The sequence below is a fragment of the Piliocolobus tephrosceles genome, chromosome 1 (assembly GCF_002776525.5).
Source record: "Piliocolobus tephrosceles isolate RC106 chromosome 1, ASM277652v3, whole genome shotgun sequence".
Classification (NCBI taxonomy): Eukaryota; Metazoa; Chordata; class Mammalia; order Primates; family Cercopithecidae; genus Piliocolobus; species Piliocolobus tephrosceles.
In genome coordinates this window covers 59,072,318-59,094,653 of record NC_045434.1, presented here as the reverse complement: position 1 = coordinate 59,094,653, position 22,336 = coordinate 59,072,318, and the positions used below count along the sequence as shown (strand labels likewise).

Sequence of the window (22,336 nt, the reverse complement as noted above, 5' to 3'; positions counted from 1 at the left end):
AAAAGGGCAGTGTCAATGCAGAAGGACTCGGCGGCAACACTGATACACCCCATGGGGCGGCTCGCAGGGTCAAAGGCACATCTGTAGGAGACTGGACGCCTCTAAGACCGAGAAAGGAGTTACCTGGTGCAGGGCTGTCAAGCCGTCCACGTTGACTGTGTTGATATCAGCACCTCTTGCCAGAAGCTTTCTCACCTCGTCGGTGTCCCCGCTAGAGCAGGCGGCCAGGAAGACAGCACCGTCCTCGAAGCGGACCCTGGGGCTCCCGCGCCTGGTCAGCGGCTGCCGCCCCGCGCCTCGTCGCTCCGCGGGCTCCTGCTCCGTCAGCGAGCCCAGCCAGCGCCGAAGCTGTTCTGCCCGCCGCATTCGCGCCGACTCTGCCCGCTTCCCTCCTAGGTGCTCCAGCTCCGCCATTGCTCCGGCCTCGGCAGCTGCTGCCAAAACTACCAACACTAAATTACTGTTGGGGCTCGGGTTGCCGCTGCCGCCTCCCTCAGAGCGCTTCAGCCGGGAGCAGAGGGCGGAGACCCTCGCGCCGCCATCTTTACTCCTCCCGCCACTAGCACCGCCCGCACGCTCCCTTGGCTTCAATACGCAGGCGCTGCCCGGCCTCGGATCATCACGGGACTGGTAGTAACAGGCCTGCCCTAAGTGCACTTGGTGGCCGTAAGGGAACTACAAATCCCTGGATGCATCAGAAAAAAGGCGAGGACCCGCGGCTCTTTCGCCACGGGAACCAGTGAGGTCACCTTTGCCCTAAAGCTGGAACTGTCTCCTGGACTGGCGTCAACCTCTTCCTCTGGGCATTTTGGGAGTCGTAGTTTATTCTTGTTATGACTGGTAACTAATCTTAACTCCCTAATTATGACATCAATTCTTTGGAGTGGAAGAGACGCGGTAATTATTCCTATTTTCTGGAGGGGAGAACTAAACATTAAGTACCTAAACAACTGGATTCTATATCCTAGTTCTAAGTCTAGGGTTTTATTAACATGTGTATTTATCACAGTAAATGTGAATGTGCGTGGGGAGGAGGAGCACACATACAGATACAGTATTACAGGTTTTACATAAATACTGTCAACTTACTCCAGGCCCAGAAAAGATCTTGAAAATGATGCATTCAGATGTAGTGAAAAGAGTTTAAGCTGTGAATTTAAATTGAATTCACAGCCGTAGACAAATTACTTGACTTCTCTGAGCCAGTTTTCTTATGTGTAAAATGGGAATAATATCTCACAGGGTAGTCGTGTGGATCAAATGAAATAATACATGCAAGGATGCCTAATACTATCTTTGGCACATACTGCATCCCAATAAATAATTTCTCTTCCTTCTCCCTCCTCCTCCTCCTCTACTCTTTTCATATATCTTAAATTTTTACAAGACAGAATAGATGTCTTCCATGATTTTTATTTCTTTTCTTTTGAGACAGAGTCTCACTCTGTCACCCAGGTAGAGTGCAGTGGCACAATCGTGGCTCACTGCAGACTCAACTTCCTGGGCTCAAGTGATTCTCCCACCTCAGCCTCCCAAGTAGCTAGGACTACAGGTGCCCACCACCACACCCGCTATTTTTTTTATTTTTTTATAGAGACAAGGTCTCACCATGTTGCCCAGGCTTGTCTGGAACTCCTAGACACCAGCGATCCTCCTGCCTCGGCTTCCCGAAGTGTTGGGATTACAGCCCTCAGCCACTGTACCTGGCCCATGATTTTTTTTTTCAAAGCTAGAGAAAGATACTATCAAGCATACTAAATCATACTAAATTCCTAAGGTAGCAAATAGGACATTCTTATATTCCCCAAGACTGGGTTAAAAAACATATATCTGTCTGTTTTGTTCTGTTTTGTTTGAGACAGGGTCTCACTCTGTCACCTATGGCATGGTCATGGATCAGTGTAGCCTCAACCTCCCAGGCTCAAGCGATCCTCCCACCTCAGCCCGGCAAGTAGCTGGGACTACAGGCCTGTGTCACTATGCCTGGCTAACTTTTGTATTTTTTGTAGAGACAGGGTTTTGCCATGTTGCCCAGGCTAGTCTTGAGCTCCTGGGCTCAAGTGATCCACCCATCTCAGTCTCCCAAAGTGTTGGTATTACAGGCATGAGCCACTGCATCCGGCCAGTCCGATTGATTTAATAATTATAACCTCCAGTGCTCTAGCCCTGAACAAAATATAATTAAATGTGTTACCCATAATAAAGGAGTACATATGCAAATATTAGATTTTTTAACATTTCTGTATGTTTAAAATTTTTCATTAAAAAATGTTGCAAAATGATCGGGGTATTGTAAAGGGAAACTTTATTATATTCTGTCATGTGAAAATTTGCCTGTTCCTAAATTCCCCCTGAAATGAAGTGGAAATCATACATTAAGGAAACAATTAATTATTGAATTGAAAACCTCAAATGAAAAGTGACATATAAATGTAAAAATTATTATGTTTAATAATACTGTGTCTACTCGCCATATGCTTTAGTAGAGTATTATTTTTTTTTTTTTGAGACCGAGTCTTGCTCTGTCGCCCAGGCTGGAGTGCAGTGGCTAGATCTCAGCTCACTGCAAGCTCCGCCTCCCGGGTTTACGCCATTCTCCTGCCTCAGCCTCCTGAGTAGCTGGGACTACAGGCTCCCGCCACCTCGCCCGGCTAGTTTTTTGTATTTTTAGTAGAGACGGGGTTTCACCGTGTTAGCCAGGATGGTCTCGATCTCCTGACCTCGTGATCCGCCCGTCTCAGCCTCCCAAAGTGCTGGGATTACAGGCTTGAGCTACCGCGCCCGGCCTAGTAGGGTATTCTTAAATACATTACAAATACTAATTAAACCTTATGTCAAATCTGTGAACTATGAATAACAATGTACATAAGGAAAATCAAGGTATAATAATGTATACATTATGTAACCTCATGTTCCTTGCTACATACATTTATTTATGGCCATCATAGAACTTGTCATGTCTCATCATTTATTGCAATTAAAAATTCTTGGCCAGATGTGATAGCTCATGCTTGTAATCCCAGCATTTTGGAAGGCCAAGGTGGGCAGATCACTTAAGGTCAGGAGTTTGAGACCAGCTTGGCTAACATGGTGAAACCCCATCTCTACTAAAAATACAAAAAGTAGCTGGGAGTAGTGGCAGGTGCCTGTAATCCCAACTACTCAGGAGGCTGAGGCAGGAAAATTGCTTGAACCTGGGAGATGGAGGTTGCAGTGAGCCAAGATTACGCCACTGTACTCCCGCCTGGGTGACAGAGCAAGACTGTCTCAAAAAATAAAAATAAAAAATTATTCATGAGATTTACTTTGTAACATATCACAGTCAGACCTCCTCTTATTCCAATTCAGCCTCTTGCTGATAATTTGTATTGCCCTCAAGCACCCAAATAGAACTCTCACTAAAGGATAAAAGAAAAATTGATATTAAATCAAATAGGTAGGAATACTCAGCTAGAAGCCTAATCCTATTCACAGTCCTCATGCGTCATTTCAATATTATTGAAATGATATATGGTATATGATTTCTGGTATATGATTGCTGGTATATGATTGCTGCTCCTATATATATAAAACTTTATGTTTTACTGGCATACTGGTCTTCTAATAAGGATTTTTGAACTGGAGTACATTTTTCAGGGATCAATAATGATGATTCTTTTGGCTGCATTCTTTTTGTATTCAGGATTAGGAGGCAAAAAATATCTAGTTCCAGTTGTTTAAATAAGCTAAAATTGACCCACTCCAGGTTAAATCCTTACTTTCCCAAGAGATATGAACTAAAATTTCTTTCTTTTTTGGAGACAATTGGTACCAACATAATTCACTGCAGGCTCGAACTCCTGGGCTCAAGCAATTCTCCTCCTACCTCCTGAGTAGCTGGGACTATAGGCACATAAAATAAAATTATTTTATTTTATTTTTAAGCAGAGATGGGTCTCGCTATTTTGCCCAGGCTGGTCTTGAACTCTTGGCCTCGAGCAGTCTTCCCACCTCAGCCTCCCAAAGTACTGAGATTTTAGGTGTGAGCCACCATGCCCAGCCTGAGCTTAAATTTCAACAAGAATTCAGTCTCTTTTTCTTTTTCTTTTTTTTTTAAACGGAGTCTCCAGGCTGGAGTGCAGTGGCGCCATCTCAGCTCACTGCAACCTCTGCCTCCCGGGTTCAAGCGATTCTCCTTGAGAAGCTGGGACTATAGGCGCCCACCACCACGCCCAGCTAGTTTTTGTATTTTTAGTAGAGACAGGGCTTCACCATATTGGCCAGGATGGTCTCAAGCTCTTGACCTTGTGATCCACCTGCCTCAGCCTACCAAAGTGTTGGGATTACAGGCGTGAGCCACCGCGCCAGGCCAAGAATTCAGTCTCAATATAAGGAAGTTCCAGGAAGCCAGAAGTACTTCCTTACCATACCTGTTTTATTTGCTTCTTTTCTTTTATTTTTTCCTTTGGAAGTAAGAGTGTAATACCTTCTTTGGAGATTTTACAGAAAAGTGTAAGTAGCTAAATTCCTTGGATAGTTTAAGTGCATACCTACTTGGAGAGAAAAGAATATACCTTCTGGCTGTATGATTATTGAAAGTAGTAATAATTATTATAATCTAATTAATTTTACAGGCTCGGCCAAAAAAACTGCCATGAAAACATTCATCTACCTATAATGACTTAAAAAGATTTTCAAATTAAAATCCTATTTTTTCTAAAACATCTTTCCCAACCAGGGCTTTCTGAGAATAACTTACACAATCAGCGCATTAAACAAGTATGGTAATTTACATTTCCTAAATAAGTACTCCATTCTTTTATTATTTATTTTTTATTTTTGAGACAGGGTCTCACTCTGGATTTGCAGTGGTGCAATCACAGCTCACTGCAGCCTCAACCTCCTGGGCTCAAGCGATCCTCTTACCTCGGCCTCCCAAGTAGCTGGGACTACAGGCATACACCACCATGCCTGGGTAATTTTTGCATTTTTTGGTAGAGATGGGGTTTTGCCATGTTACCCAGGCTGGTCTCAAACTCCTGGGCTCAAGCGATCTGCCCACCTAGGTCTCAAAAAAATAAAAAATAGGCCAGGAGCAATGACTCACGCCTATAATCCCAGCACTTTGGGAGGCCTTGGCGGGCGGATCACAAGGTCAGGAGATCGAGACCATCCTGGCTAACACGGTGAAACCCCATCTCTACTAAAAATCCAAAAATCGGCCGGGCGCGGTGGCTCAAGCCTGTAATCCCAGCACTGTGGGAGGCCGAGACGGGCGGATCACGAGATCAGGAGATCAAGACCATCCTGGCTAACACAGTGAAACCCCCGTCTCTAGTAAAAAAATACAAAAAACTAGCCGGGCGTAGTGGCGGGCGCCTGTAGTCCCAGCTACTCGGGAGGCTGAGGCAGGAGAATGGCGTAAACCCGGGAGGCGGAGCTTGCAGTGAGCTGAGATCTGGCCACTGCACTCCAGCCTGGGCGACAGAGCGAGCCCCCTTCTCAAAAAAAAAAAAAAAAAAAAAATCCAAAAATCAGCCGGGCAAGGTGGTGGGTGGCTGTAGTCCCAGCTACTTGGGAGGCTGAGGCAGGACAATGGCGTGAACCTAGGAGGCGGAGCTTGCAGTGAGCCGAGAGCGCCACTACACTCCAGCCTGGGCAACAGAACGAGACTCCGTCTCAAAAAAATAAAATAAAAAATAAAAACAAATAAAAATGAAAAATGAAAAAGTATATATTTTCATATACTAGTGAATAAATCCTGACAAATAATACTGTTTAAAAATAAAATACAATTTTATACTTTTACAAGTACTTAAGTGAGCCTGCTGTGATGTGCTGTTAAAGTGAATAAACCTTTATAAAATAATAATTTTCATAGCTACACTTTAAAAATAAATTATAACATTAGAATGCTCCATTTTAACAAACCATAACACTGTAAAAAGTTTATGAAAATCTTTTAGCCTGGCCTCTATTCCCACCAGTTAACATACCCCCCTCTGGTGGACAAATGGAAACGGTACATTTAGTGTATGGGGTTCTTTCTCTTTTTTTTTTCTTTCTCTTTGTTTTCTTCCTCCCTCTCTACCTACTTTTCTTCCTTCCTCTTTTTTCTTCTATCCTTTTTTCTTTCCTCTCTGTTGCCAAAATTATAGGGACTTACTTGTTTTATCAAACCATCTCTCTTTTCCACCAGACTCAATACAGTTCTTGCTTCTTTCTTTCTTTCTTTCTTTTTTCTGCGACAGAGTCTCGCTCTGTCGCCCAGGTTGGAGTGCAGTGGCGGAATCTCACTCAGCTCACTGCAAGCTCCGCCTTCCCGGTCCACGCCATTCTCTGGCCTCAGCCTCCGGAGTAGCTAGGACTGCAGGCGCCCGCCACCACGCCTGGCTAGTTTTTGGTATTTTTTTTAGTAGAGACGGGGTTTCACCGTGTTAGCCAGGATGGTCTCGATCTCCTGACCTCGTGATCCGCCCGTCTCGGCCTCCCAAAGTGCTGGGATTACAGGCTTGAGCCACCGCGCCCGGCCAGTTCTTGCTTTTTCTAAGAGACATTTTTAAGATCTATTTTTCAGAGAACCACCCAAGGAAGTAATCAAGTTCAGTTCTGAAGACAGAACTGTAATTGAGATATAATTACAGTTGGGGCAGGAAGAAAATAAAAACAGGTATTGAAAGGATTAAAACAGAAAACATCAGTAGTAAAATAAGCAAGAACTCAATTATGACAGAAAACACTTCACTAAATGCTGAGTAAATGCTAACAATAAATGCAAAACCCCAACAGCGAACTGGAATTAGACTGGACAAGAATGGGATTCCTTATGTTTCTTTCAGAACTTTATAATAATTAATAAACTACTGTAGTTGGCTTATTCCTGCAACTAAGGTGAGTAACCCCAGGGGAGCATCACAGAGTCCTAGTGAACATGTGGGGCTCTTGAGAGAAAACACACCACACAGTGGTTATGGGGAACCTCTTGCCACTTAACCCCAGTTTTGACTAGATGTAGACATCACTGCTGTGGCCAAAATTATACTGACTTCCAAGTTTAAAAAGAGACTATTACTCTGTTACCAATAATAGTAATAAACAGTATAATAGTAATAATAATAAATTACTATTAGTATTATCATCATTATTCCAAAGCTACACAGTGAGCTGAGAGCAGTCAGATGAGGGTTGGCTTTTTGTTCGTTTGTTTTGTTTTTCCACCCACAGCATTCCCAAAGCTAGTCAAGTTCCAGTCACATCCTTTAGATTAAGTCAGGTTTGTGCCATCTTTCAGCGCTCATGAAGCATTGGCCTCTGGCAGAGGCAGCTCTGAGAAGTTAAGGTTGGCTTGGTTAAACAGGTTCTTCCTTGTTCAGTACCATGCATCTAGCGTTGGAAGACGGTTTAAAAGTCATCTATTCCAGCTGGGCACAGTGGTTCACGCCTGTAATTCCAAAACTTTGGGAGGCTGAGGCGGGTGGATCACTTGAGGTCAGGAGTTCAAGACCAGCCTGGCCAACACAGTGAAACCCCGTCTCTACTAAAAATACAAAAATTAGCTGGGCGTGGTGGCGGATGCCTGTAATCCCAGCTACTCCGGAGGCTGAGGCAGGAGAATCGCTTGAACTCGGGAGGCAGAGGTTGCAGTGAGTCGAGATTGCTCCATTGCACTCCAGCCTGGGTGACAGAGCAAGACTCCGTCTCAAAAAAAAAAAAAAAAAAAAAAAAAGTCATCTATTCCAAACTGCCACCCAGTACAAGGATCCTTTCTGCACTATCCCTGACAAGTGATAACCTAACTTCCACTTGAACATTTCCAGTGATGAAGGAATTCACTACCCCCTACGTTTACCTATTTTGTTCTTCAGAGTTCTAATTGATAGAATGCTTTATTTAGCTAAGTTTTGCATCTCTTACACTTTCATCCGTTGTCCTTAAATGTGTCCTCTGAATAAATGTGTCCTCTGAAGTAGTAAAATCTCCCATGTGAAAAATACTTAAAGGAAGACAGCTATCACGTATTCTCTTTTCCAGATTAAATAGTTCTGATTCCTTTCATTGTTCTTGCTAAGAAACGATTTCCAGCTCCTTCCTTGGTCTGACAGAGCCGACTTCGTAACCGAACTTGGACCCCCGGATGTCGTCTTAGGGTTGAGCTGCAGGGTGTAGGACGCTGAATGGCTGCGCCCGGTGCGCGCTCTCGTTTGAATGCGCGAACGTTCAGAGCGCTGGCCAATAGAGAGGAGCGGTGGCTGCGCTTCTTTCCCGGGGGTTACTGTGGGCCAATCACAATCTTCTCCAGACAGGGGGCGGAGCCACGCCAACCGTCCGAGGTCGCGCAGGCGCTGGTACCAAGTTGGTCCGCCAGTTGCTGCGTTGTGAGGGGTGTACGGGCAGGTAAGTAAGGAGAGTATTCCGGTTCCCAATCTGAAAGAACGTACACTAGAGGAGGTCACTGAGTCCTGGGGGAAAGGAGTCCTGTGTCTGCCCAACATGGGAGTTTTCGTCTCCTCTGAAAGGAGAGCCTCAGAAAAGCCACCGTTGAGCGGAGGGTCTCACAGTATCTTTGCATGAAATCGTGGTGAGAGCTCCCCCTAGCCGTCCTCCTGCCACGGCAGGGAGAAATTTGCCTCTAGAAAGGACGTAACAGCCCAGTACTCGCTGCAGGTTGTGTGTGCACTGGCTGTTCTTTTGCCTTCTTCAACGTCTGGTCGAAACCCACGTTTCGTTCGTTAATTATCCAAATTTACTGCAGACTTGATACAAAAAAAAAGACTAGGGACCTGCCGTTAAGGAATTCCCCATAAGGAGAAGAAACTATCAGATGAATTAGAACACGATGCAAATAGATGTGGACTCACAGAGGGTGACGTTGAAGAGGTGTGAAGGGTGGGGATGCATTACTGGAGAAGGAGTTGTGATTTAATATGTACTTATCTAAAGGTGTGAAAGAATAATACTTTTATGAGCAGCAGGAATAGGGCAGTGTGGCTGAAGCACGAGTTTGTGGAAAGTAGATACTGGATATAAGGCGGGATATAAGAGTTAGATTGTAAAGAACCTTTATACCCTGAAAAATAGGCAGTTATTCGTGGCATTTGAGCCACAGAATGGCATATGCCAATTTTGGTTAATATAGTGAGGCTGGAGTCTGGTTGATTCCTTGGGAGAAATTGCCTTGCTTGTTCTAATCCTTTTGCCATGGCTTTCCACTGTTCTCATTTTATATGAAGGTACACTTTATACTTGTGATATTTTAATGTACAGTCAGCCCTCAGTATCCATGAGGGATGGTTCCAGGACATCCTGCGGATCCCAAATCCACCAAAGGTCAAGTCCCAGATATAAAATGGTGTAGTATTTGCATATAACCTATGCATGTCCTCCCATATACTTTAAGAGATGGGGATCTCCTTTATTGCACAGACTGTTTTTTTGTTGTTGTTGTTGTTGTTTTCCAGAAAGAGTCTCGCTCTGCCACCCAGGCTGGAATGCGGTGGTGCGATCTTGGCTCACTGCAACCTCCGCCTTCTGGGTTGAAGCCATTCTCCTGCCTCAGCCTCCCAAGTAGCTGGGATTACGGGCATGATCCACCACACCCTGCTAATTTTTGTATTTTTAATAGAGACGGGGTTTCCTCATGTTGGCCAGGCTGGTCTCAAACTCCTGACCTCAAGTCACCCACCCACCTTGGCCTCCCAAAGTGCTGGGATTACAGGTGTGAGCCACCATGCCTGGCCAGTTTTGTTTTGTTTTTGAGACAGTGTCTTGCTCTGTTGCCCAGGCTGGAGTGCAGTGGCGCAGTCTCAGCTCACTGCAACCTCCACCTCCTGAGTTCAAGCCTTTCTCCTGCCTCAGCCTCCTGAATAGCTGGGATTACAGGCACCCACCACCACAGCTGGCTGATTTTTGTATTTTTAGTAGTGAGGGGATTTCCCTATGTTGGCCAGGCTGGTCTTGAACTCCTGACCTCAAGTGATCCACCTGCCTCAGCCTCCCAAAGTCCTGGGATTGCAGGCATGAGCCACTGCACCAGGACTCACAGGCTGGTCTTGAACCTCTGCATGTCCTCCCATATACTTTATTTATTTTAGAGATGGGATTCTCCTTTGTTGCACAGGCTGGTCTTGAACCCCTGGCCTCAAGTGATTCTTCTGCCTTGGTCTCCCAAATTGCTGCAATTACAGGTGTGAGCCACCATGTCCAGCCTCACCCCCATATACTTTGAATTATTTCTTGATTACTTATAATACCTAATAAAATGCTAAGTAAATTGCTGTTACGCTGTATTGTTTAGGGAATAACGACAAGAAAAAATGTATAGTACGTGTTTGGACGAGTTTTGTTTTTTTTGTTTTTTGAGACAGAGTCCTAATCTATCGTCCAGGATGGGGTGCAGTGGCGTGATCTCGAAGTACAAAACACTTTCAGCAAAAAATCTTTATTTTTAAGAAAAAAGTATTTTTTCTCATTTTCTATTTCTGTCATAAATTTTTATTCTTTCCAGTGGAACCAAAACTTGAACTTCCTGCTGGTTGATACATGCCCAGCAAGACTGATCAAAGAAAAGATGGCACAGATAAACAGTGTTAGAAATGAAAATGGAGGCCGGGCGCGGTAGCTCAAGCCTGTAATCCCAGCACTTTGGGAGGCCGAGACGGGCGGATCACAAGGTCAGGAGATCGAGACCATCCTGGCTAACACGGTGAAACCCCGTCTTGACTAAAAAAATAGAAAAAACTAGCCGGGTGTGGTGGCGGGCGCCTGTAGTCCCAGCTACTCAGGAGGCTGAGGCAGGAGAATGGCGTGAACCCGGGAGGCGGAGCTTGCAGTGGGCTGAGATCCGGCCACTGCACTCCAGCCTGGGCAATAGAGCAAGACTCCGTCTCAAAAAAAAAAAAAAAAGAAATGAAAATGGAAACATAACCATAGATAACTACAGAGATTAAAAAGATAAGGCATATACAAATACATGTAAAATTGCATGTAATAGATAAATTTGTGGAAAAATTTAACTTGCCAAATTGATGCAAGAATAAATAACTTGAATAATATTTAAATAAATTGGATTTGTAGTTTAACATTTTCTCAAAATGAAAACACCAGGACCAGGTAGAGTTATTCCAGACAACCTAGTAACAAATTATCTCTTGGACTAATCCACAATATATATCAAAAAAAAGAGGAGGTGGCTGGGCACGGTGGCTCATGCCTGTAATTCCAGCACTTTGGGAGGCCGAGGCGGGTGGATCACGAGGTCAGGAGATCGAGACCATCCTGGCTAACATGGTGAAACCCCATCTCTATTAAAAATACAAAAAATTAGCCGGGCGTGGTGGCGAGCGCCTGTAATCCCAGCCACTGGGAGGCTGAGGCAGGAGAATGGCATGAACCCAGGAGGCGGAGCTTGCAGTGAGCCCAGATTGCACCACTGCACTCTTGCCTGGGCAACAGGGCGAGACTCCATCTCAAAAAAAAAAAAAAAAAAAAAAGGAGGCAACGCTCCCTAACTCATTTTAGGAGGCTGCAATAACCTTGATACCTAATAAAGACAAAATTAGAAAGGACAGTTATAGGCCAGTCTTATTGATTAGCATAGTGTTAAAAGTTTTCCCTTTAAGGTTAGAAATCTGACAAGAATGCCAACTATCAGCTTTTCTTTCTTTTTTTTTTTTTTTTTTTTTTGCTGTTGTTGAGACGGTTTCACTCTGCCACGCAGGCTGGAGTGCAGTGACACAATCATGGCTCACTGCAGCCTCCATCTCTCCAGGCTCAGGTCATCCTCCCACCTCAGCCTCCTGAGTAGCTGGGATTATGCCAGCATGTCTGGCCTAGCTATCAGCTTTTGTTTTCAACATTGTACTGGAAGTTACTGCCAGAATAGAAGGCAGGAAAAGAATTAGAAGGGAAGAAATAAACTGATTATATGTGGATGATATGATTGTCGGTGTGGAATTACCATTCCCAGACCGCTCCCCACCCCAAATAGATTCATCATTACTATTACTAAGGCTTTGGTTAAAAATCAATTAGATTGGCTGGGCGAGGTGGCTCACGCCTATAATCCCAGCAGTCTGAGAGGCTGAGGCGGGTGGATCACCTGAGTTTGAGAGTTCGAGATCAGCCTCACCAACATGGAGAAACCCTGTCTTTACTAAAAAAATACAGTATTAGCCAGGCCTGGTGGCACATGTCTGTAATCCCAGCTACTCAGGAGGCTGAGGCAGGAGAATCGCTTGAACTGGGGAGGTGCAGGCTGTGGTGAGCCAAGAGCACACCATTGCACTGCAGCCTGGGCAACAGGAGTGAAACTCCGTCTCAAAAAAATTAAAAAATCAATTAGATTTACATGTATCAGTAAGAAATGGGTAGTAAGTAGTGTTTTCGAAAAGATAGCAAAAATATAAAGTACTTAGAAATCAGTCTGACAAAAGTTAGGTAAAGCTTTGTAGAGAAAATTATAAAACCTTTGGAAAGCATCAAAAAAAAGACTGAAACAGCGTGTTCATGGATCTTAGGATTCAATATCATAAAGATATCAGTTATCTCCAAATTGATCTATAGCATCAATAAAATTACAATCCAAATCACAGAACCCTGTTATGATTTGGATTATAATTTCATATATACATATTTATGTATATATTTATGGACTTATGAACTGATTCTCAAATCTATATGGAAGAGCAAAGAGTCAAGAAGAAGTCATTCTTGAAGAAAAAGACCAGGTGGATAAGCTACAGTAAAACATCACATTATACACCTTAAATATATACAATTTGTATTTGCCAGTTATATACCTCAGTAAAGCTGGGGAAAAAAATAAATAATAAAAAATGAATAAGCTATAGTAAATCAAACAGTGGAGTATTGTCTCAGAAATAATCCACTTGACCGATGGAACAAATTCAAGAGTCCCAAAACAAATGCACACATATAGAAATTTAATTTATGGTAATATCAGCAGGGAAAGGATGGACATTCAGTAAATGGTGTTAGAACAATTGACTATTCATATGAGGAAAAACTTTAAATTGGGCCCCCACCTCACTCACTATGCATAAAATTCAGTTCCTAGTGGATTCAATATTTAAATTTGAAAAGCAAAATTATAAAATATTTGAAGACTAGGAATATCCCTACATTTAGGGGTAAGGAAAAATTTAATACACAAAGTATAAATGTAAAGGAAGAGATTTTAAGATTATGTTAAGAGTATGTGTTCATTGAAAGACACCATGTATAACATGGAAAGATAAGCACAAACTGGGGGATATTTGTAACACATATTAAAGGATTGGTGTCGGCTGAGCACGGTGGCTCACACCTGTAATCCCAGCACTTTGGGAGGCCGAGGTGGGTGGATTACAAGGTCAGGAGTTCAAGACCAGCCTGGCCAAGATGGTGAAACCCCATCTCTACTAAAAATACAAAAATTAGCCAGGTGTGGTGGCGGGCACCTGCAATCCCAGCTGCTCAGGAGGCTAAGGCAGATAATTGCTTGAACCCAGGAGGCGAAGGTTGCAGTGAACCAAGATTGCACCACTGCACTCCAGCCTGGGCGACAGAGCGAGACTCCTTCTCAAAAAAAAAAAAAAGGATTGGTGTCCTTTGCTTGGTTAGTAGTTAGAGGGAGAACTAGAGTTGAGAAGAGTGTTGGGTGAATATGTGTGTGGGTGTTGGTTTTAGGTGAGAGAGATTTTGAGCATATTTGAATATTGAGGGTGAGAAAGATGGAATAATTGATGGACTAGTATCCCTGAAGATTGAGAGAAGGTGGAATCCATAATACTTGGAGAGAATCTCGGATATTTAACATTTGTTTGTACCCGAGAATGTTGACTGTCTTTACCATTCTTGCTCTCACAAAGCATATGTAGACTTCTTTACAACAGCTAATATTTGTCAAGTCCCTTACTATGTCAGGCATATTAAGGCTACAATAGTAAGCAAAATCAGACCCAGGCCTGGCCTCATGAGTTTATTATTTATCAGTGGAAACACCCATTATTTAAAACCTTTAGTGTTTTTATTTTTTGTAGAACTTTTTGCTTTTTTAATTTTTTCTTTTCTTTTCTTTTTTTTTGAGACGAACTCTTGCTCTATAGCCTAGGCTGGAGTGCAGTGGCTCGATCTCAGCTCACTGCAAGCTCCGCCTCCCGAGTTTACACCATTCTCCTGCCTCAGCCTCCCAAGTAGCTGGGACTACAGACGCCCGCCACCACGCCCGGCTAATTTTTTGTTTTTTTAAAGAGACAGGGTTTCACCATGTTAGCCAGAATGGTCTCGATCTCCTGACTTCGTGATCTGTATGCCTTGGTCTCCCAAAGTGCCGGGATTACAGGCATGAGCCACCGCGCCCAGCCAACATTTTTAATTCTTTATTTTAAAAACATATTTGCTTGAGTAGATAAATGTTCACAAGAAGGGAATGGAAAAAACTCAGATTCCCTTGTCAGAATAGAGATTAATAAGAGGAATCTTGGCCTGGCGTGGTGGCACACACCTGTACTTCCAGCTACGTAGGCGGCTGAGATGGGAGGATCGCTTGAGCCCAGCAGGTAGAGGTTATAGTGAGCTGAGATTGTGCCACTGCACTCCAGCCTGGTTGACAGAGCAAGACCCTGCCTCCAAAAAAAAAAAAAAACAGGTGCAATGACTCATGCCTGTAATCCCAGCACTTTGGGAGGCCAAGGCAGGCGGATCACCTGAGGTCAAGGCATTTGAGACCAGTCTGGCCAATATGGCGAAACCCTGTCTCTACTAAAAATACAAAACTTAGCTGGGCATGGTGGCGCACACCTGTAATCCCAGCTACTCTGGAAGCTGAGGCACGAGAATTGCTCAAACCCAGAAGGTAGAAGTTGCAGTGAGCTGAGATGGTGTCACTGCCCTCCAGCCTGGGTGACAGAGTGAAACTGTGTCTCGAAAAAGAGGACTCTGTCCCCCACCCTCACTACACTGAAACTGTTTGCTGAAAACTTCATAGTCATTATTGCTGATGATTTTATGGTCACCTCTTTTCTCCTCCAGTGCATCCCAGCCAGCCAGCTCTTAGTGTGGAGCAGTGAACTGTGTGTGGTTTCTTCTACTTGGGGATCATGCAGAGAGCTTCACGTCTGAAGAGAGAGCTGCACATGTTAGCCACAGAGCCACCCCCAGGCATCACATGTTGGCAAGATAAAGACCAAATGGATGATCTGCGAGCTCGTAGGTATCAAATCATGTATATGATGGAAGTCATGACCCTATTGAAGATTGTGCTGAAATAAACTATTTTGTATATTCTTCTAAAGTAAGAAGCAGTTATAAGGTCAGAATGCCCTACTGTCTTTCTACCCTAATTTGTTTACATTTATAAAAGGTTTGCTTCACATTTCTTGCTTGACTTTTTATTATACCTTCTGCTGATTTATAGCCAAGATTTAAAGCAGTGAAGCAGTGTTTAGATCAAAGATATCCATCTCAGATATCTGTGAAACCAGATGGGAAACATACATGATTAGAATACTGCAGTCCAAACAAAACAAATCTGTAGGTTGTATTTGGTCTTGTGGCCAACATTTTGCAACTTCTGCTTTAGATTTTCTATATGTCCTTTGACACCATTAACTTTTTGAGTACATTAGCATTGTGGTGTGTTGCATGAGGACTTGTTAAAGTCCTGAGAGAGAATTATTGTCCTAGGCCTAGTTTCTCTATTAGGACCGTAGACCTCATTAGCTCCATATGGTGGTAATTCAAATGATCTGATTCCCTTTTAATTTTTTCTTTCTTTTTTCTTTTAAGAAATATTAGGTGGAGCCAACACACCTTATGAGAAAGGTGTTTTTAAGCTAGAAGTTATCATTCCTGAGAGGTTAGTATGAATCAGCTTCTCAACCTACGTGGTAAAGTGCATTTATTGGGAGACAGAGCAATGTAGTAGATAGAGCATAAAGGACTTGGTTTTAATCCTGGCCTTATCATGACTTAATGTGACCTTGACCAAGTTATTTTATCTCTCTGGAGTTCAGTTTCCTTCTCCGGAATAATGGGCCAGATCACATCAAAGACCCCCTCACTTTTTCAATTGTGGTAAAATACATATAACATAACGTTGACCATTTTTAAGTGTACAGTTCAGTGGTATTAAATACATTCACATAGTTGTGCAACCATCACCAGCATCTATCTCCAGAACTTTTCATCCTCCCAAACTGAAACTTGATAGCCATTAAACTCTAACTCCCCCTTTCTCCCTGCTCTCAGCCCCTGGCAACCACTACTGTGCTTTCTTAATATTAAGCTCCTCCTCACTTTTTCTTTAACATTTATTTTAGGTTCCGGGGTACATGTGCAAGTTTGTTATATAGGTAAACTCATGATATCACGGGGATTTGTTGTACAGATTATTTCGTCACCCAGGTACTAAGCCTAGTGTCCAGTAGTTTTGCCCTTCTCTGTCCTCCCATCCTCCACCCTCAGGTAGGCCCCAGTGTCTGTTGTTCCCCTCTTTGTGTCCATATGTTCTTATCATTTAGCTCCCACTTATAAATGAGAGCATGTGGTATTTGGCTTTCTGTTCCTGCAAAGACCATGATCTCATTTTTTTTATGGTTAAGGTCCCTTTTAATTCAAGTCTCCTTTAAGGCTCTCATCAAGTAAGTTACAGTTGTAGTTTTGTACAGAACTGAGAAGGGAAGAAATGACTGTATAACAGTTGAAACATAGGTATGTAATCACTAGGTCAGATCCTGGCGAAACTTGTTAAAGTCTTGAGAGAATAGCTTAATAATCATGTGGTGCATCAGTTCTAAAAATAGACTGGGAACTTTGCAAGGTCTGTGTCTCACAAAAGATACATAATAACCAAATGCAATGTATAAATTGTAATTGAGTACTGTTTTGAAAAATCCAGCTATAAAAAACAAAAACTGGGGAGAACAATTGAAATCTGAACAGTAAATGATATTAGGGAATTAGTTCTTACATTTTTCATAGGAGTAATAGTATTGCATTTATATGGGAGAATGTTCTTATTCTTAGAAGATATGCTCTAGTATTTAAAAGGTAAAGTGGCTTGAATCCAGGTGGTAGATAAACGGATGTTTTCAGTACTGTTATTTCAAACTGATTTATTGTAAATTTTCATAATGAAAATTTAGGAGGAAGGACAGTTTTCCTCCCAAAGGCTGGCTCCCTGACATTTCTATAATACCAACATTATTGTGACCAAGAAACTATTTTAAATGTATTTAGAAGCAAAATTATATAATGAAAATTACCTGTTGTCTTATTCTTTCATAGGTACCCATTTGAACCTCCTCAGATCCGATTTCTCACTCCAATTTATCATCCAAACATTGATTCTGCTGGAAGGATTTGTCTGGATGTTCTCAAACTGCCACCAAAAGTGAGTTGTGGGTAAATGGTTGACTCTATAGCATTCTGTTTTCTTCATCTATTAAACTTGAATTAGAGTGTCACATTATAATATAAAAGCAACTGTTTATCTGTTTGTGTATAGGGTGCTTGGAGACCATCCCTCAACATCGCAACTGTGTTGACCTCTATTCAGCTGCTCATGTCAGAACCCAACCCTGATGACCCGCTCATGGCTGACATAGTAAATATCCCCATTTTCCTCTGCAACATATATCCTACCTTGTCTATACCGCTAACTCTCCCTGTGTGAGGATAGCTGCAGCAGCTCTAACTGACCACTGCAAATCATTTTTTTCTCCATTAACTCTTTGATTTCATCTCAGTCCTCAGAATTTAAATATAATAAGCCAGTCTTCCTCAAGAATGCCAGACAGTGGACAGAGAAGCATGCAAGACAGAAACAAAAGGTATGATGTTTGCTACTATTGTTAGTTAATTAAGTATATATAGTATAAAGTATGTATGTATAAATAATGTTTTTTGGATTTGCCAAATTTGTACTGAACTCTAGAATGCCTGATCTTTTTCTCCTATTGCAACCTTCTAAATAATTTCAGCAAAATAGCCTAATAGCTCAACCAACAGTAGATGTTTCATAACAGTTGTCATCTATTGGCAACACTAGAGGGCAGGCAGCATCTGGTTAATTTTTTTTTATATTACAGATAGCAAGGATAGCGGGGTGGTGTCTCAGATTCTTTTTTTCTAAGTTGTCCTTTTAACACTGAGAAGAGTCTATATTTGCAGGGACTAGTTGCAGAGATGGGGGAAACTTTTCTTATGGGACCATTCATGGAAGAAGGTTGAAGGAAAAACTTCAGGTTGATAGAATTTCCTCATTTAGCAAAATGCAAATTACAGGAACATGGAAGTTAGCACATGATAGTTCTTGCTGAGTTATACCATCTTTCAGATTGAGTTAAATAGCAGTTGTTACTTGTAAAAAGAAATAAAAATTAAAACAAAAAAAATTGAGGAAGATCATATGCACAATGCTGTATATAAATCTTGCAGCAAAGAAGTACATGGAAATAATATTACAGAGCTTCATTTTTCTCCATCCTGGCATTTGTGTGAACCTTACTGTATTTCACCCTGTCTCCTCCTTTTTAGGTTGATGAGGAAGAGATGCTTGATAATATACCAGAGGCTGGCGACTCCAAAGTACACAACTCAACACAGAAAAGGAAGGCCAGTCAGTTAGTAGGCATAGAAAAGAAATTTCATCCTGATGTTTAGGGAACTTGTCCTGGTTCATCTTAGTTAATGTGTTCTTTGCAAAGGTGATCTAAGTTGCCTACCTTGAATTTTTTAAAAAATATATTTGATGACATAATTTTTGTGTAGTTTATTTATCTTGTACATATGTATTTTGAAATCTTTTAAACCTGAAAAATAAATAGTCATTTATTGTTGAGTATGTGTTTATCCTGAATGTGTGTCTGGGAGTAAACTGGCCAGAGAGGTATATAATCAGAACATTAAAATATTTGGAATTGTTGTCCTTTAGTTTGCCAACTTCCCAGCACCGCTAGGGACACTGAATGTTTGACACAGATGTAAAATAGCTGTAGAAACAATTCAATTACCCTTATGCTTTCAGGGATGATAGCTTTTCTGAGGTCTTAAAATAATGTGGTAAGAAGATAATAGATCCTTTTGCAAATTTATTTTTTTGCAGCTTTCACTTTTTGTGATTTACATAGCTGACCAGAATTCTGTGATAAAACTTTCATTTGTTCAACAAATACTTATTGAACACCTACTGTGTGCCAAGTATTATGCTAGTGTTTGAGAATGAAATGGTGAGAAAATTGGATGTGAGATTAACCGAATACTCATAAAAATGTAAGTAGGGATTTCCTCTCTCCAGCATCATTTTATGGCAAGTACCACTCTGGACAATTTGGTGTCAAACTTGAATTCCCTACTCATGATTTTGTAATACACTTGACTTATCTTTATAATTCTATTTAAATGACAGAGATAATAGATTTGAGCAGAAATCAGCTGAAGTAGGAGGAGATCACCCAGGCCAAGCTAAGACTTTGAGGAATGTATTTTTTTTTTTTTTTTTTTTTTGAGACGGAGCCTGGCTCTGTCACCCAGGCTGGAATGCAATGACGCGATCTCGGCTCACTGCAACCTCCGCCTCCCGGGTTCAAGCAATTCTCCTGCCTCAGCCTCCTGAGTAGCTGGGAATACAGACACACACCACCACACCCAGCTAATTTTTGTATTTTTAGTAGAGATGGGGTTTCACCATGTTGGCCAGGCTGGTCTCGAACCCCTGACATCATGATCCACCCGCCTCAGCCTCCCAAAGTGCTGGGATTACAGGCGTGAGCCACCATGTCCGGCCTTGAGAAATGTATTATAGATACTGGACTTGCCTAGGCAGATGACTGAAGACTGTAATGTCCTTGTCCATATCACAGTGTAGCAATGATGATTTTTTACCTAGCCTAGGCACTGTGCATGTAAAATGCATCTCTGAATAGGCACCTTTCATTCTTCTACCTATGAATTACCTTGTACTCTTTACTGAGCAGCAGCCTGCCATACTGCTTATGTGGTGGTTGGACTCATGCAAAGAAAAGAAGTATGAATTTATATAATCCATTAATGACAGGTCATGGCAGAAGCTAAAAATACAGATTTCTAACGTCTACAGTATTTTTGAACCCACTTTTCAAAATCAGTTACTGGTCTTTTTTTAAAGCCCAGGAATTAATTCTATTCCAGGCTTGTTTCCTATGCTTATGCATACTTAAGTCAGGTTTGGAGTTCCTAGATACCATTAGTATATCAGTTAGGGTACTTACAGTTGTGAGTGAAATTCAACTCACACTGGCAATAATGAAAGAAGTTCATTGCCTTACTAAATAGAAAGTCCAGGGCTAAAGTGAACGTCTGGGTTGGTGAATTCAAAGGCTCAACAATATCATCAAGATCTTGGTCTCTTTCTGTCTGCCATCCATAGTATCAGTTTTCTCTTAGGCTGTTTGTTCCCTAAGTTTCTTTCCCTCCTAGGATGACTACCAGCAGCAGTTGGGGTTATGTACTTTCTATCCAGCCAGGCCAGAAGACTCTACTTTCCATGAAACAAAAGTCCCTGTGGACCGCCCTGAAAGCAATCACTGTTGCCAGGGAAATGCCATGTGCTGATTGCTCTGGGCTAAACCCAGATATGAAGTGAGAGATGGACTTAGGGAGTAGTCCCTAAGTTGTAGGAAAAGAGCACCTCCTGTAGGACAAAACCCCTTACACTTCTATCACCATGTCTGGTCAGCTCTACCAGCTACTTTTTCCTACTGCTACTTACAACACTAGTTCAACTGCCATCATCTCTCACCTGCACTTTAGCCATAACCTTCTATCTTGTTTCCTTGCCCCCATTCTTGACCTTTGACACTCCATGCTCTTCACAGCAGCAAGAATAATCTTTTGACAATGTAAGTTGGATTTGGCTTTGTTCCTCCAAGTGGCTTCATCTTGCAATCAAAAGCCTAGTCTCCTTCCCTGACCCATAAGACCCCACATGATCTGACCCCTGCTTGCCTTGTATGTCCATCCTCATTGCATACCCTCAAACCCCTTATACCTTACACTCCTCCATCCACACAGTCCTTTCTTTTTTTTTTTTTTTTTTTTCCTGAGACGGAGTCTTGCTCTGCCGCCCAGGCTGGAGTGCAGTGGCTGGTTCTCAGCTCACTGCAAGCTCCGCCTCCCGGGTTTACGCCATTCTCCTGCCTCAGCCTCCCGAGTAGCTGGGACTACAGGCGCCCACCTGGTCGCCCGGCTAGTTTTTTGTATTTTTTAGTAGAGACGGGGTTTCACCGTATTAGCCAGGATGGTCTCGATCTCCTGACCTCGTGATCCGCCCGTCTCGGCCTCCCTAAGTGCTGGGATTACAGGCTTGAGCCACCGCGCCCGGCCCAGTCCTTTCAATCTCTTGAACACACCTAGCTCATTCCTACCTCAGGGATTTCACATATGCTATTTCCTCTGCCTCCTACATTCCCCAGGATAGTCTCAGCTTGAATGTAGCTGCATCAGAAAGTCGTTTTCTACCCCATCTAAAGGAGCCCTAGATCCTCAGGTACTCTCTGGTCCATAACCTATTACCCTAATTAATTTTCTTTATAGCACATGTACCTATCTGGAAACGTGTTCATTTTCTAATGTGTATATTGTCTCACTCTAAGCACTGGGGATATAGTGGCTACAAGGAACTTTTCTCTCTCATCACAGGAAACACCAGAGCCGAAAGCTATTAGAAGTCATCCAACCATTTCTCTGCCTGAAGTACCGAGGACTGGACTGGAGAACAGAAGTGACATGCCTGAGGATTTAAAAGCCCAGCTCCCTACTCCCAGCTCAGGGAAGGATGGGAAAAGGCTAAAAGCATGGACTTAGGTCAAGGAGACCCAATTTCAGCTCTGGCAGTGCTGCTTACAAGTTGTGTGACCTTAGCTTTGTACTCAGTCCTTCTATTTTTTCAGGTTTTACCTCTGCAAAAGGGATGATGATGATGCTGCTGCTTAAAACTCATGAGGTTGTTGTGAGGATTGAATGAGATGATGCATGTAAAGCATCCAGTACAGGGACTGGCATGGTGCTGACATTTATTGAGTGCTTAGCAAGGGCACTGGGGGATGGAGACCAACCATAGGTGGGTCTTAAGGAGCTGCCCTGACCACTGCCAACTTGCCAATCTGCTCTGTTCCTTAGATAAGCAAGCTGAGCTGTTTCTCAATTCCAAACCCCTAATTAAAGAGAGATGACATCCATGACTGATAATGTAAACATTGCAGATTCCAAGTTCCCCTCTCCTGCTGCCCCCAACCCCCCTCTCTACCTCTCCCCAAAAGCTATCTAAATAAGAACAGATTTTACCACCCACCTTGTGGGCAGACTCAGCTGAGGCTGG

General features: G+C 42.6%; 2 protein-coding genes across 16 annotated transcripts in view; one reads left to right on the top strand and one right to left on the bottom strand.

Annotated features, from left to right (window-relative positions):
- PPP1R12B (protein phosphatase 1 regulatory subunit 12B) overlaps nucleotides 1–566 on the bottom strand; it is a 235,347-nt gene extending 234,781 nt beyond the window's left edge. For all 10 annotated transcript variants that reach the window (XR_002725301.3, XR_002725302.3, XR_002725300.3 and 7 more), the window contains exon 1: nucleotides 124–566. Coding sequence is in view for 5 of the 10 variants with exons in the window: in XM_023186835.3 (XP_023042603.2) it covers nucleotides 124–414 (291 nt within the window). In the remaining 5 variants the exon portion in view is untranslated. The remainder of the gene's footprint in view (nucleotides 1–123) is intronic.
- UBE2T (ubiquitin conjugating enzyme E2 T) lies at nucleotides 448–22,336 on the top strand. 6 transcript variants are annotated; one of them, XM_023186845.3, is made up of 8 exons: nucleotides 448–897; nucleotides 15,010–15,186; nucleotides 15,766–15,835; nucleotides 17,266–17,371; nucleotides 17,486–17,584; nucleotides 17,727–17,810; nucleotides 18,517–18,602; nucleotides 21,658–22,336. In XM_023186845.3, the coding sequence occupies exons 2-8, from the start codon at nucleotides 15,078–15,080 to the stop codon at nucleotides 21,758–21,760; spliced, it is 657 nt and encodes a 218-aa protein (XP_023042613.2). In that variant the 5' UTR covers nucleotides 448–897; nucleotides 15,010–15,077; the 3' UTR covers nucleotides 21,761–22,336. The 6 variants fall into 6 exon arrangements, with proteins under 6 accessions (XP_023042613.2, XP_023042612.2, XP_023042616.1 ...); XM_023186844.2 differs by lacking the exon at nucleotides 448–897 and adding an exon at nucleotides 8,287–8,373; XM_023186848.2 differs by lacking the exon at nucleotides 448–897 and adding an exon at nucleotides 8,287–8,373 and having other exon boundaries at nucleotides 18,517–18,686; nucleotides 21,658–21,790.